At 44.6% G+C, this 15,603-nt stretch overlaps 1 protein-coding gene across 1 annotated transcript in view; it reads right to left on the bottom strand.

Moving 5' to 3' along the window:
* Window positions 1-15,603, bottom strand: part of LOC132870328 (sodium/potassium-transporting ATPase subunit alpha-3-like) — a 127,262-nt gene that overhangs the window by 36,202 nt on the left and 75,457 nt on the right. Inside the window, exon 11 of the mRNA XM_060903960.1 lies at window positions 14,211-14,523. Within this exon, the coding sequence (XP_060759943.1) occupies window positions 14,211-14,523 (313 nt within the window). The remainder of the gene's footprint in view (window positions 1-14,210; window positions 14,524-15,603) is intronic.

The following is a 15,603-nucleotide window of genomic DNA, read 5'->3' as shown; positions in this document are numbered from 1 at the left end:
TTGTTTAAACCGTCAGTTGACTCTAACCAGTTTTATTTTACTTCACACACTGTCTGACACTTTCTAGGTAGTAGTGGTATAAATAATATTACAAATTAAGCTACACACACACACACACACACACACACACACACACACACACACACATACACCTGGTGTGGAAATAAAAAAAAATAAAAAAGAACCAAAAAAAAAAAATCACACTGATCATAAAAAAATTAAAAGTTAAAAAAAGAAAGTTATGTTGAGTATGAAAACTCTTGTTCATTACATTTCATTTCATAATTGCAACCGCATGTGTTGTATTCATTGTTGCAAAACTTGTTCTGTAAATAGTTCGTTTGCTATCGTGATCAAAACCATTGATCTGAAGCTCAATGCTGATGCTGTCCTGTAAATAGTTTTCTAATCAGCAATAAATATAACAATTTCTCATCAACCCATATCAATTGCATGCTTAAAATAACATACTGGTTAAAGCCCCACCCATTTCAAGACAACCAGACCCACTTCCGGGTTAAATCCCGCCCATTTCCAGATTAGGCCCCGCCCACTCCGAGTACGGATACGGATAATTCATATGGTTAACGGATACAGATAATGCTGTACTCGCTCATCCCTAATATCTATCATCCGCATCCATATTTTACACTGGATATCAGGTACATTTCATCTGACCACAATACATGACGCCAAATTTACTTCTGGTGACATGTAGTAAAGTTGAATGTGTTAGTCCTGCACGCTGTGGCGCATGCACCTGAAGGCGCACCTCAGGCTGCGCACATGCCGAGTGAGCTCCAGCACGGGCGCCGTGAGCAAGGCACACCTGTTCTCAATTAGTGAACTAAGTATTGGGCTATTTAAGGACTGCACTGATGCAAAGGCAATGTGAAGTATTATGCCATGTTCAGTGCGCATTACTGAGCCTTTCTTCCTGTGTTAGTGTTTTCCTGGTTCCTCGATTCCTGTTCCTAGTTTTCATTCTTGTTTTGCCTTCGACATACTGTTTGTGCCTCGACCGACCCTTTGCCTGTTTTCTCATTTTAGACCTTGACTGCCGATTTGGACTGTTTGCTTTCATGTGTGTTTCATGCACTTTATGTACAGATTGCACTTTATTATTAAAATAAACACTTCTGCACATACATCCGCCTCTCTCACATATTTGGCAGAATACTTCTCCATACAATAGATGTAGCAGATGTGTATCAGTTTGCGATCCCACGCCGCTTCCGGGTTTCCTTGTCCCTGTCGCTAGCCTCATATTTCCACTGGTGTACTGATGCTTACCCTCCTACATCCTATGATGGAGAATATCACCCGTGTGGATTCCGCATCCAGTGTGGGGTCCTCTATGATGACTTCTTAGAGCCCAGGCCACCCGAACCCATCTGTGTGAACTTCATCCTGATGTTCACTGCTGGACGAGTGCGCAGATGGGTGGAATATCTGATGCAGGTGGAACACCCATGCCTTTGAAACTCTCAGACTTTCTTTGCCATGCTCAAGTTTATCTATGAATCATTAGTAAAGGAGGAAACCCTTGAAAAGTTTTGGGGAGGGGCAATCAGGCCAGTGGTTGACTCAGCGGAGGAGGCCGTTACTCTAGAGTGCCTCTTCAAGGCAACCACTCTGGTGGCCGAATCACATGAGGAGGTTGTTGCTCCCGAGCCCACTCCATTGGTCGACTCAGCTGAGGAGACCGTCACTCCCAAGCTCCCTCCAGTGGCCGACAGCTGAGGAGGCTGTCGCTCCAGAGCTCCTCCCAGTGGCTGATACAGAGACAACAAAGGAGGCTGTCTCTTTTGAGCTGGTTTCTCAGCCAGAACCAACACCTGAATCCATGCCTGAACCCGCTCCAGCACCAGCTCTCGAGCCAGAGGCAGAGCCAGCATCTGCTCCCGTGCCAGAGGTGGAGCCAGCTCCCGAGCCAGAGGCGGAGCCAGAGTCAGCACCAGCGTCTGCTCCTGTGCCAGAGGTGGAGCCAGAGTCAGCACCAGTGTCTGCTCCCATGCCAGAGGCAGAGTCAGTGCCTGCGTCTGCTCCAGAGCCTACTCCAGTGCCAGTACCTACTCTGGAGCTAGCATCTGCTCCTGAGCCAGAGGCGGAGCCAGCGTCTGCTCCCGAGCCAGAGGCGGAGCCTGCGTCGGGGCCAGAGCCAGAGTCTACTCCAGAGCCAACTCCAGAGCCTGCTTCAGAGCCACTGCCAGAACCAGCATCAGAACCTGCGTCAGATGGTGCAGGTGCCAGAGTCAGCACTTGCACCATCTTCAGTACTGGTGCCAGAGTTAAGGCCAGAACCTGAGCGTGTTCCTGAACCGGTGTCAGAGGACGACGGAATGACCTCTGCCACAACCAGCCACGAAGACGTCTGCATCATTTCGTCACCAGGTCCTAACCCGGACCAAATCAGTGCACTGACAGAGCTTGAACCTGTGCCTGAGCTCGAGTCCAGCCATATGTCCAAGCCAGTTCCGGAACTCCAGCTCGAGTCATCTCCAGACCCCAGGTCCAGTCCAGAGCCCGAGCCATTTACAGAGCTCGAGCTCTCTACAGAGCTCAAGCCCAAGTCTAGTCCAGAGCTCGAGTCAGCTACAGAGTTCGAGTTCAAGCTCGAGTCAGCTACAGAGCTCGAGCTCGAGTCAGCTACAGAGCTCGAGCTCGAGTCAGCTATAGAGCTCGAGCTCGAGTCAGCTATAGAGCTCAAGACCTAGTCATCTTCAGAACTCAAGCCCAGTCCAGATACCGAGTCATCTTCAGAGCTCGAGCCCAGTCCAGATACCGAGTCATCTTCAGAGCTCAAGCCCAGTCCAGAGTCCTCATCGTCTTCAGAGCTTGAGCCCAGTCCAGAGTCCTCGTTGTCTTCAGGGCTCGAGCCCAGTCCAGAATCCACATCATCTTCAGAGCTCAAGCCTAGTCCAGACTCCACATCGTCTTCAGAGCTCGAGGCTACTCCGAGCCAAGAACCCAAGTCATGTCCAGAGCTCGAGCCCAGTCCAGAGTCCTTGTTGTCTTCAGAGCTCAAGCCTAGTCCAGAGTCCACGTTGTCTTCAGAGCTTAAGCCTACTCCGAGCCAAGAACCCAAGTCGTGTCCAGAGCCTGAACCCCCACCGGGGCAATGTATGATGGATTTTTGCTCCTGGAGGGAGCTCTTTGGGAGGGGGTTCTGTTAGTCCTGCACGCTGTAGCACGTGCATCTGAAGGCGCGCCTCGGGCTGCGCACACGCCAAGTGAGCTCTAAAGGCCAATTTATGCTGACAACCCAGTCCTCGCAGACGGTGTCGCAGACAGTGTCTGCGTAGCCCCCCCACCTTCGCAGACGCTCTGCGCGCACCTCCCAAAAATTGTGACCACCGCAGAAGCCTCGCAGACAGCACCGCAGACAAGAGGGCTCTGATTGGTCCGCTGTACACGCACTTCCGCTTCTCTACTTTCCCGGTTTGGTTTGTTTTCACGACCGGCATTTTTAAAAACATGAGTGAAGATGGAGCAGCATGAAGAGTGGTTGATTGAGGAAGTACGGACATCTATACGACTCCAGTTCTAGTCATTATAAAAAAAAAAAAGTTCTAGTCATTATAAGTAACCGGAGGATAAACACTCCACTAACCACACCCACCAACTACTCCTAGCGACTTCTCACCCCCTTGCGTTGTGCCGGTGAATAACATCGCGCACGCCTATTATCCCCGCTCAACAATAAATTACAACTGTCTGCGAAAAGCTATCTGCGAAAGCCTTGTCGCACGAGCATGCAGAGGCCTTTATACATGCACCGTGAACAAGGCGCACCTGTTCTCAATTAGTGAACTAAGTGTTGGGCTATTTAAGGACTGCGCTGATGCAAAGACAATGCAAAGTATTACGCCACGTTCAGTGTGCATTACCGAGCCTTACTTCCCGTGTGAGTGTTTTCCTGGTTCCTCGATTCCTGTTCCTAGTTCTTGTTTTGCCTCTGATATACTGTTTGCGCCTCGACCAACCCTTTGCCTGTTTTCTAGTTTATGACCTTGCCTGCCGATTTGGGCTGTTTGCTTTTGTGTGTGTTTCATGCACTTTATGTATAGATCACACTTTATTTTAATAATAAACACTTCTGCACATACATCCACCTCTCTTGCGTATTTGACAACACGATTAATAGGGTTAATAGTTCATTTTGAATCTTGAAATCCACAAGAATCAATTACCTTCTTGACCATCTTCTTTACTGGGTCCAATTCTTAGCATTCTGTTTGTGTATAATGGTCCAGTTTTCCTCTCTACTCAATCATAGAATAGCCTAATTTTCTCTATACGTCTGTTTTCCTGCCTATTTTAATAATCTGAGCTTTAGCATTTTATTGCCATGTAAAATTCTAAAAGCCACTGATTGATAGATAACAGCCATTAACTGTGGGCTGGTGCCACCCAGGCCCCCACTTAGACTTGCCCATATGAGTAGAAGTAGGTTTTAAACCTGAAATTGTACAGTCTAGGGAGACATCAGAATCTGTGTTATATTATCTGCTTATTGTTCTCTGTGTAACTGTTGTTCCTACTGCTTTATGGTCAACATGCAACTCTGTTCAAGTAACTGTTCTCTCTTACCTTCCTTCTGATTAATTTGAGAGAACATTGTGAAATTTCATGTGGTTAAACTATCATTCACTATCTTTAATAAAATAGAAAGGTGATTTTTTGTCGTCACAAAAGACCAATATTGTTTACGAAAAGCAGCATTAAATAATATAAATATTTAGCCACTGCCTAAAAGCGGAGCTCCTGAAGAGTGTATGAGCAAAATATTTGCAAGGGCACAAAATCAACATGAACAGAGTAATAGGAGCGCACAGCTGCTTGACTACTGCCCTTTTTCGACTCTGCCTTTGTCTATGTTTTGGATCTGTTTGCTAGTATGTTTTCAATAAAACTCTTCCTGCACTTACATCTATCTATCGCCCTTACATGACAAACTGTCAACTGTCCAACAAGCTAGTGGACTAATAAAACTGCCTTAACTAGTTTTCTATGAAACTGGAAATATTTTCTGTAACATGAGTTAGTAAATAATCCCACATTATTTTTTAAAAAGCAAATTAAAAATAAGTGCTGGATAAAAACCCATCTATATCTTATGGTAATAAAGATACAAATGGTGGTCAAGTGTTTATGAGATACGCTGCCTTGCATTTATGACCAGGTTCCCTGTGGTGGTACATGTACATATGGATGTTGCATGGTCATGCAAACCATCAAAAATCAGGTTGATGCATTTCTCTTAAGTATGGGGTGCCACTCTGCGTACACTATGTGCGGGGAGCTCTGCTATAATGTATAACACAGAGATAATTAGTCTAAATGCAATCTAGTGTTATTCAATATATGATGACATTTAACAGCATGTATTAGGATGATACATGTGTACATGGATTTCAACAATTAAGAAGATGGTGTGCAGACATTATATATATTGTATTGTATAACCCCAAATCAGAAAACGTTGAGATGGTATTGTAGTGAATCCCTGATGTGGGTGGAATACTGAAGCGTGACAGGCAGGGAATAATGTTAACACAGACTTTACTTTCTATTTCGTGCTCGTTTTCAGCTTCACTAATCTTGTTTGCTTGCGCACATGTGCACGCGCGCACGCACACACACACAGGTCGAGAAAGGTCCTCTTCTTGTCGCTCTCCCTCCTTTTCTACCTTCCATCCTCACTGCAAAACACACACAGACACAACATTAATTGCCAACAGGTGTACTGACTTTGCCACTCACCTTCCCTGGCCCCGCCCTCCATTCACAAACCAACGCTTGGCCATGCCCCTGCTGCCACATACCCCCACTGCCCGACTCAGGCTGGGGAGCTGTCCGGCCTGCAGCGGACTTTCCCCCCCAGTGGGACAGGAAGTCCGCCACCACCATCTGCGCCCCTGGCCTGTGGACCACCTCGAATTTAAACGGTTGGAGGATGAGATACCAACAGGTGATCCATGCATTGACACCCTTCATGCGGTGGAGTCGCTGGAGGGGCACCTGGTCCAAACAGAAGGTGAAAGGGTGCCCCAGCAGGTAGTATCAGAGGGTGAGGACCGCCCACTTGATAGCCAGACACTCCTTCTCATGGTACTGTACTTACTTTCATGCATCAAGAGATTGTGACTGATGTATAACACTGGGCATTCCTCACCCTCCACCTTCTGGGACAAAACAGCCTCCAGCCCTTTGTCTGATGCATCCATCTGCAAAATAAAAGGGAGAGAGAAGTCAGGGGAGTGTAGAAGTGGCCCCCTACACAGTGCAGCTTTTACCTTGGTGAAGGCCTGCTGGCACTGCTCCATCCACTGGACCGGATCTGGTGCTCCCTTTTTAGTGAGATCAGTCAGCAAGCTGGTGATGTCTGAATAATTAGATATGAACCTGCAATAGTAGCCAGCCAGCCCCAGGAACTGTCTCACCCCCTTTTTGGTCTTGGGCAGGTCACAATCGCTGCAATCTTATCAATTTGGGGACGCACCTGCCCATGACCCAAGTGGAAACCCAGATACCGTACTTCCACCCACCCAATTGCATACTTTTTTGGGTTAGCTGTGAGACCTGCCTGCCTTAGCAACTCTAGGATGGCCATAAGGTGTTCTAGGTGCCGTGGCCAATCGCCGCTATATATAATAATGTCATTGAGGTAGGCCACCGCATAGGCGGCATGGGGCGGAGGATCTTGTCCATGAGCCGAGGAAACGTAGCAGGAACTCCAAATAACCCAAAAGGAAGTGTGACAAATTGGTGTAATCGAACGGTGTGGAAAAGGCCATTTTCTCTTGGGATAGAGTCGTCAAGCGGATCTACCAATACCCCTTTTTCAAATCCAGTGTCAAATAAAAGCAAACAGTACCTAACTGATCGAGCAATTCATCAATGCAAAGCATTGGGTACGTGTCAAATTTAGACACCACATTGACCTTTCTGTAGTCCACACAGAACCGGACCGACCTGTCCGCTTGAAGTCTTGGGAACCAGGACCACTGGGCTGCTCCAGTCACAGTGGAACTCCTTGATTATGCCCATTTTGAGCATGGCCTTGAGTTTGTCCCGAACCACCTTTTTTTTTGTGTCTAGGAAAGAAGTATGGGTGGCTATGCACCACCACCATGGGGGCATTTCAATGTGGTGTTCTATGAGGTGGGTGTGGCTGAGAAGGGGCGAGAACATGTCAGAAAATTCCTTTTGCAAATTGGCAACCTCTGTGAGTTGGGCTGGTGAGAGGTGGTCTCCACAGTGGACCGTAGCAGTTTGAGTGGTTACTTTTGTTTTTACCTCCGGCTCCAGCTCCGCCTTCTCTGGAACTACCAACGCCATGAGGACTCCCTCATTCCAATGTTTTAACAGGCTGAGGTGGTATATTTGTAGTGCCTCGCCCCTACCAGTTTGCCTCACCTCATAATCGATGTCCCTGATTCGCTGTGTGACCCTGAAGGGCCCTTGCCACTTGGCGACTAATTTGGAGCTCGAAGTGGGCAATAACACAAGTACTTTATTTCCCGGGGTGAAAGCTCTAAGGCACATGCCCCTGTTATACAGCCAGGCTTACGTTCTTGTGCCTGCCATAAATTCTCCTGGATTAAGTGCATGAGGGTGTGGAGCTTTGCGTGAAGGTCAAGAACATACTGAATTTCATTTTTATTAGTTGAAGGTCCCACCTCCCAATTTTCCCACAGCAGGTCCAAAAAGCTGCAAGGCTTATGCCCATATAACAATTTGAACGGGGAAAATCCCTTGGAGGCTTGCAGGACTTCTTGTACTGTGAATAACAGGGGCTTGAGCCATTTATCCCAATTACGTGCATCTTCGCTTACAAACTTCCAAATTAAATTTTTAAGTGTCTGACTGAATCATTCTACCAAGCCACCCACTGTTTGTGGGTGATAGACACTGGCACGGATTGACTTAATCCCCAATAACCCATACAGTTCGTGAAGTGCGTGTGACAAACGTAGTGCCTTGGTCAGTCAGGATTTCTTTGGGAATCTCGACTCAGGAGATAACACAGAAGAGTGCCTCTGCAATACTGTGTGCTGAGATATTGTGGAGAGGCACCGCTTCTGGATATCACATTGCATAGTCCACCAGGACTAAAATAAAGCGATATCCCCATGCTGACTGATCTAATGGCCCGACAAGATCCATGCCACCTCTCAATGGGGGGTCTTGATTAGAGGGAGAGGGTGCAAAGGCGCTTTTGGGGTAGCCACTGGATTTACTAGTTGGCATTCATGGCATGCCGCACACCACTGACAAACATCCCTGTGAATCTCTGGTCAGTAGAACTGGGCCATTATTTGGGCTCGTGTTTTATCCTGTCCTAAATGTCCGGCCATCAGATTAAAGTGAGTCACATGGAATATAAATTCCCTATGACTCTTTGGAATTAACAACTGAGTTATCTGTTTGCTGGTTTGAGTGTCCTGCATCACTTGGTACAGCCTATCTTTAATAACTGCGAAGTATAGGAGAGTGTCACATTTGGCTGGAGGGGTCGACCATCGATTACTCACACTTGGTCAAATGCATGATGTAGAGTTTTGTCTCGCATCTGTTCTAATGGGAAATCCTCAAGGGAATCCCCGAGAGAGGGAGGAGGGGCGAGCTGCTCCCCACTCTTTGTACTGCCCTGATGTGGTGCTGATGTAGACAGCCCTGAGACAGCTTCCCCAGTCAATGCCACACTGGTATCCCCCTGTGACATATTACCGCAGGACCCGCCCACTACTACATGTTCCATTAAGCCTTTAAACACTGGCCAATCGGATCCCAGAAACAGTGGGTGGGTGAGATGTGGGTTAACCACGACCTTTATGCTTTCCCCGAAATAGAATGTGGATGGACAGTAGTGGATATTCATGAACATCCCCATACACACACAAAACCTTCACCACTTGTGCTCTCCCCAGTGCCTCACTTTGCACCAGGTTTTGGTGGATTGAGGTCTGATGACAGCTGGAATCCACCAACGCATGATATGTATCCCCTTTAACACTCATCGGTAAACAATATGCTCTGGCCTGATCAAGGGTGGTCTCTGGCGCACTGGGGATCCGGACCACAGCTCCCACCTCCATCAGAGAGCACTGGCCCTGGAGATGCCCGGGCTCCCCGCAGCACCAGCATACTGGCCCAGGCTTCACCTCTGCACTGGCAATATGGGAGTCACTCACCTGGAGGTAGAAGACACAAACACAGAAGCGGAAGACAGGAGGGAGACACCACAGGTGTGGCGGGCTGGCTGGGGGGCAGCTGGCCCCTGCCTCCATGGTGGAGGAACAGGGTAGGAATAGGAAGAGGAGAGAGGGGAGGAAGGAGGAGGAAAGGGAGAGAGGAAAAGAGAAGAGACAGAATGTCCGTCTGCTGCTGGAACTGCCGCCAAATGGTCCTCTGCCAACTCGATGGCTTGATCCAATGATATCAGGTGGTGGCACTGGACCCACTCCGCTGTTCCTTTGGAAGTTGGGCGATGAACTGCTCCAATGTCACCAGCTCAATGATCCCCTTGGCATCGCGGTCCTCAGCCCTCAGCCACTGCCAGCAGGCATCCTGTATCTGGCATCGCCGGCAGGCATCAGCATAGATAAGCTGACTGTCGGTGGGGAGCTGTTGCGTGGCGAGCTGTGCCTCCCCAGTCAGCAGCAGTAGTAGATGCACCACACGTTTCTCGACCGGCCACCCTCACACTTTGGCCGCTTGCTCAAATAGGGCAATGAACGCCTCCAGATTGTCGTGCGGCCCTATCTTTGTTAGTGTGACGTGGGGTGGGTCCGCTGCGGTGGCAGTTGAGGACCCCGCCGACGCGAGCAAGTGTTGGAATGCCTGCCAATCTTCCTGCTGGGCCAGCAGCAAGGCTCTGAATCATTGCTCCTGCTCCTTCAGAAGGGCAATCAGTGCTTGTTGCTGGCTCTGTTGGGCAGCAGCAAGGGCATGAATCAGGTCTTTCAGTGAGGAGTTCTCTATGGGGTGGTTCCCTTCAGTATTCCAGGTTTCGGTACCACTGTAGTGAATCCCTGATGTGGGTGGAATACTGAGGCACAGCAGGTGGGGAATGATGTTAACACAGACTTTATTTTCTATTTCGTGCTTGCTTTTCAGCTTTACTAATCTCGTTCGCTGGCTCTCACACACACACACACACACACAGGTCGGGAGAGATCCTCTCTCGTCGCCCTCTCCCTCCTTTGTTACGTTCCATCCTCACTGCAAAACACACACAGACACAACGTTAATTGCCAACAGGTGTATGGACTTTGCCACTCACCTTCTCTGGCCCCGCCCTCCATTCACAAACCAATGCTTGGCCATGCCCCCGCTGCCACAGGTATGTTGAAATTAAAACTGAAAACAATGATTTGTAAAAAAATATATATATATATCTCTGACTTGTATTGTACTCTGTGGCAGTGAGGGTGTGGTCAAGCATCAACTATGAATGGTGAGGAGTCAGGTTGAACCAGCAGGTAACCCTGCTGGTTACCTGAAGTGCACCCTGAATTGTCACGCCTGTTTCCATTTCCTCATTGTCCCACCTCAGGGAACTGTAGCATACTCAAAGCACATTATCTGATGTTCTGTTATCATTATCTGATAACATGTTTTTTTTTTTAAAATGTTATCAGATAATGATAACAGCAAATTGTTTCAATTTGGATTCTTGCAACATACTTCAAAAAAGTTGGGACAGTAAAGCACTGACCACTTTATAATGTTGCCATTCCTTCTCACAACACTTAAAAGATGTTTAGGGACTGAAGACACCAAGTGATGAAGTGTTTCAGGTGTCATTTTGTCACGGTCTTCCTGAAAACAGGTCTTAAGATGTGCAGAGTCTTCGGTGTCATTTTTCACTTCAAAATTCGTCATACATTATCCATTAATGACAGATGGGACAGGGACTTTTTCTTCCATAGCCAGGTTTTTGTAATGTGGGCAGAAAGTGGTTTTGCAGTGTCTTGTTGAAATACCCCTGGAAAAGATGTCTTGAAGGCAGCATATGTTGCTCCAAAATCTCAATGTACTTTTCTGCATTAATGCTGCCATCACAGAAGTGAAAGTTACAGTGCTCAGCGTAAATGAGTACACCCCCTTTGAAAAGTAACATTTTAAACAATATCTCAATGAACACAATTTCCAAAATGTTGACAAGACAAAGTTTAATATAACAACTGTTCAGCTTATAACGTGAAAGTAAGGTTAATAATATAACTTAGATTACACATTTTTTCAGTTTTACTCAAATTAGGGTGGTGCAAAAATGAGTACACCCCACAACAAAAACTACTACATCTAGTACTTTGTATGGCCTCCATGATTTTTAATGACAGCACCAAGTCTTCTAGGCATGGAATGAACAAGTTGGCGACATTTTGCATCATCAATCTTTTTCCATTCTTCAACAATGACCTCTCATACTAAAATGTCTCTTTTTTTTATCTTAAAACATATCTTCCTTTGCATTTTGTTGTGGATTCTATATTAACTACTTAATCAAGATAAGTATGTGACTGGATGTATGTACGTATGTAAGTGACTGGATGCTGGATGGAGAGTGATGCTCAACTTGTCTCTTTAGAATTCCCCATAGGTGTTTGATTGGGTTCGGATCAGGAGACATACTTGGCCACTGAATCACTTTCACCCTGTTCTTCTTCAGAAATCCAACAGTGGCCTTAGATGTGTGTTTAGTCATGTTGGAAAAGTGCACAATGACCAAGGGCATGGAGTGATGGTAGCATCTTCTCTTTCAGTATAGAGCAATACATCTGTGAATTCATGATGCCATCAATGAAATGCAGCTCCCCGACACCAGCAGCACTCATGCAGCCCCACATAAGGACACTGCCACCATCATGTTTCACTGTAGGCACCATGCATTTTTCTTTGTATTCCTCACCTTTGCAACGCCGTACAGTTTTGAAGCCATCAGTTCCAAAACATTTATCTTGGTCTCATCACTCCAGAGTATAGAGTCCCAGTAGTCTTCATCTTTGTCAGCATGGGCCCTGGCAAACTCTAGGCAGGCATTTTTGTGCCTGGACTTTAGGAGAGGCTTCTTTTGTGGACGGCATCCATGCATGCCATTCCTCTGCAGTGTACGCCGTATTGTATCATGGGAAATAGTCACCCCAGTTTGGCTTTCTACTTCTTTAGATAACTGCAGTGAACTTGCATGCTGATTTTCTTCAACCCTTCTCATCAGAAGATGCTCCTGTTGAGGTGTTAACTTCCATGAACGACCTGGACGTCTCTGTGAGATGGCTGCAGTTCCATCTTTCTTAAATTTTTGTACCACTTTTGCTACAGTATTCTGGCTGATAAGTAAAGCTTTGCTGATCTTCTTGTAGCCTTCACCTTTGTGGTGTAAAGAAATTATTTTCTTTGGGGAATTCTGAAGAGACAAGTTGAGCATCACTCTCCATCCAGCATCCAGTCACTAAAAGAGGTCATTGTTGAAGAATGGAAGAAGATTGATGTTGCAAAATGTCACCAACTTGTTCATTCCATGCCTAGAAGACTTGGTGCTGTCATTAAAAATCATGGAGGTCATACAAAGTACTAGATGTAATAGTTTTTGTTGTGGGCTGTACTCATTTTTGCACCACCCTAATTTGAGTAAAACTGAAAAAATGTGTAATCTAAGTTATATTATTAACCTTACTTTCACGTTATAAGTTAAACAGATGTTATATTAAACTTTGTCTTGTCAACATTTTGGAAATTGTTTGTGTTCATTGAGATATTGTTTAAAATATTACTTTTCAAAGGGGGTGTACTCATTTACGCTGAGCACTGTACCTTTGCCAAAGGCACGGACACAACCCCATACCATGACACACCTTGGCTTTTGGACTTGTTGCTGATAACAGTCTGGATGGTCCTTTTTGTCTTCGGTCTGGAGCACATGGCATCCATTTCTTCCCCCCAAAAAACCTGGAATACTGATTCATCTGACCACAACACATGTTTCCACTGCATAATGGTCCATCTCGGATACCTCAGAGCCCCAAGAAGTCGACGGTGCTTCTGGACACAGTTAACATAAGGCTTCCTTTTTGCACAGTAAAGTAACCAGAATTTGTGGATGTAACTCTGTATTATAAAGCTTGACAAAGGTTTGCCAAAGTAATCCCGAGCCCATGTGGTTATATCAGCTATAGACAAAATTACAGTTCTTGATGCATTGACATCTGAGGAAGGGCAGATCACAGGTGTTCAACTTAGGCTTGTGCCCTTGCCTTTACGCACCAATATCCCTCCAGGTCCCTTGAATTGTTTAATGCACCATAGAAGGTCAAATATTCAAATCTCTTCGTATCTTTCTTTGAGGAACATTGTTTTAAACATTTCAATAATTCTCTCACGTAGTTGTTGACATACTAGAGATCCTTGGCCCATCTTTGCTCCTCAAAGTCTAGGCCTTTCCTGTGTACTGATTTTGTACCAAATCACAATTATAATCACTTGTTGACATCACCTGTTTCAAATCACATCATTATTGAATTGTTTTACCTCATTATTTGCCCTAAATTGCCCCATCCCAGCTTTTTTTTGGAATGTGCTACAGGCCTGTAATGCAGGAATTGATGTATATTAACAAATGAAATGAAGTTGACCAGACAAAATATGAAATATATTGGGTTCATACTGTCTGCAATGAAAGTCAAAGTAAATTTAGAAATTACTGCATTATTTTTTTTTAATTTGCATTTTCCATACTGTCACAACACTTTTTGATTTGGGGTTGTGTTATTATTTTAGTAGAAAAAAAATGTACATTCAAAACTTTCCAACCATTCACCAAAAAAATAAAATAAATAAAATAAGTGTACAGATTTGTTATAGAAAGGGGAAAATGTTGTTACTGTACATCAGTCCCTACAATTTTAAGAGCAAATGGTCTTTACCCCAAATATTACCTTTTCTCACAGATTTTTCTGTACACATGCCTATGGCTTTTACACAGTACTGTATGCTCATAAAGAGCTTATTTCTCTAGATCCTCCTAGCTGGAACTAAACATCACAGTGTGGATACTCAGAAATTGACTGGTCCCATGTATAAAAACACCAAAAACATCCACAGCTGTGATGTGAGGGTCTGTGTTAAGTCTCTCTCCTTTAATACTGAGTGTATTGTAGTTTTCTGTATATATGCTACATAAACTCTGAAGGGTACAGTACCTGGGGTTAACCTGGCTAACAGGGATATTAAGACGAGCAGCAATGTCCTCCACTGTCTCGTTGCCTTCAGAGATGATACCCACGCCCTTGGCAATGGCCTTGGCTGTGATTGGGTGGTCGCCTGTCACCATGATGACTTTTATGCCAGCCGATCTGCATTTGCCCACAGCATCAGGCACTGCAGCACGTGGGGGGTCGATCATAGACATCAGACCCACAAAGCAAAGATTATCTGTCTGGAAGTTCACATCATCTGTATCAAAAGCAAATCCTTTAGGGTACTGATCCTCAGGCAGAAACAAATGGCAGAAACCTGCACAGACAACAGCAAAGAAAAAGAGAGTCAATTCAGTCTGAGCTTCTCCCAATAAATCCTCTTTTACACATGCACTCTTCTAAAGGAATTCAACCACAGTTAATGCAGATGTTGTGATGTGGAAAGATTTGCATGACAAACAAACAGAACATGGCCTAGAACATTTCTCAATGTCCAAAAAGCTTCCAAGGTTTAAAAATCCTGTATTGGGGAAGAGGATGACATCTGTGTAGCAGCAGGGTGTCCTTTATGAAAATATCCTATAGTTCTACTATAGTAGAACTATAGCTTTTATAGTATTACTACAGTATTACTATTACAACAATAGTGAAACTGTACCGTAGTTTTCTGGAAATACTATAGTAGTTACTACAGGATTACTATAGATTTACTATCAGCACAATAGTATTACTATTATAACTATAGTAATATTGTTATACCAAAGTACTATAGTAGTAACTATAGAATTACTATACTTTTACTATATAGACTATAATATTAATATTAGAACTATAGTAGTACTACACTTATTTGGAAATACTATAGGATTACTATAGTTTGATAACAGGCCAAATATCACCATTACAACCATCGTAATTACCATAGTTATTCAGGAGTATTACAATAGTTTCTTTCATAGTATTACCATAGTAAATATAGTAAAAGTACAGTAATATTATAGTTAGTTCTACCACTTCCAAACTGAGACTTTTTGTTTTTTCACATAATCAAGAAGCTCCCCAACAAATACTAACATATAGCTTGTTAAGATGTGCTTTATTTTATTTACTTTCGTATGGTACAAAGTACAATTTGTAAAATTGTACTCACAATATCATGAATTACAAAATGTGTAAATATATATATATATATATATATATATATATATATATATATATATATATATATATATTTGATGTAACGCTTTCCCAGTCCCATACTTGACTTTATCATACAGCCAAACTTCTACATGGGGAACACTTCTGTATAAGGACTAGAATAGAATGGTCGTTTGTATATTAATACATTATTCAGTTGATGGAAGTAGAAAGTACAACCTGATATGACCATATATGC

Source organism: Neoarius graeffei, chromosome 22 (assembly GCF_027579695.1).
Source record: "Neoarius graeffei isolate fNeoGra1 chromosome 22, fNeoGra1.pri, whole genome shotgun sequence".
NCBI classification, from domain to species: Eukaryota; Metazoa; Chordata; class Actinopteri; order Siluriformes; family Ariidae; genus Neoarius; species Neoarius graeffei.
This window is presented reverse-complemented; position numbering and strand designations above follow the sequence as displayed.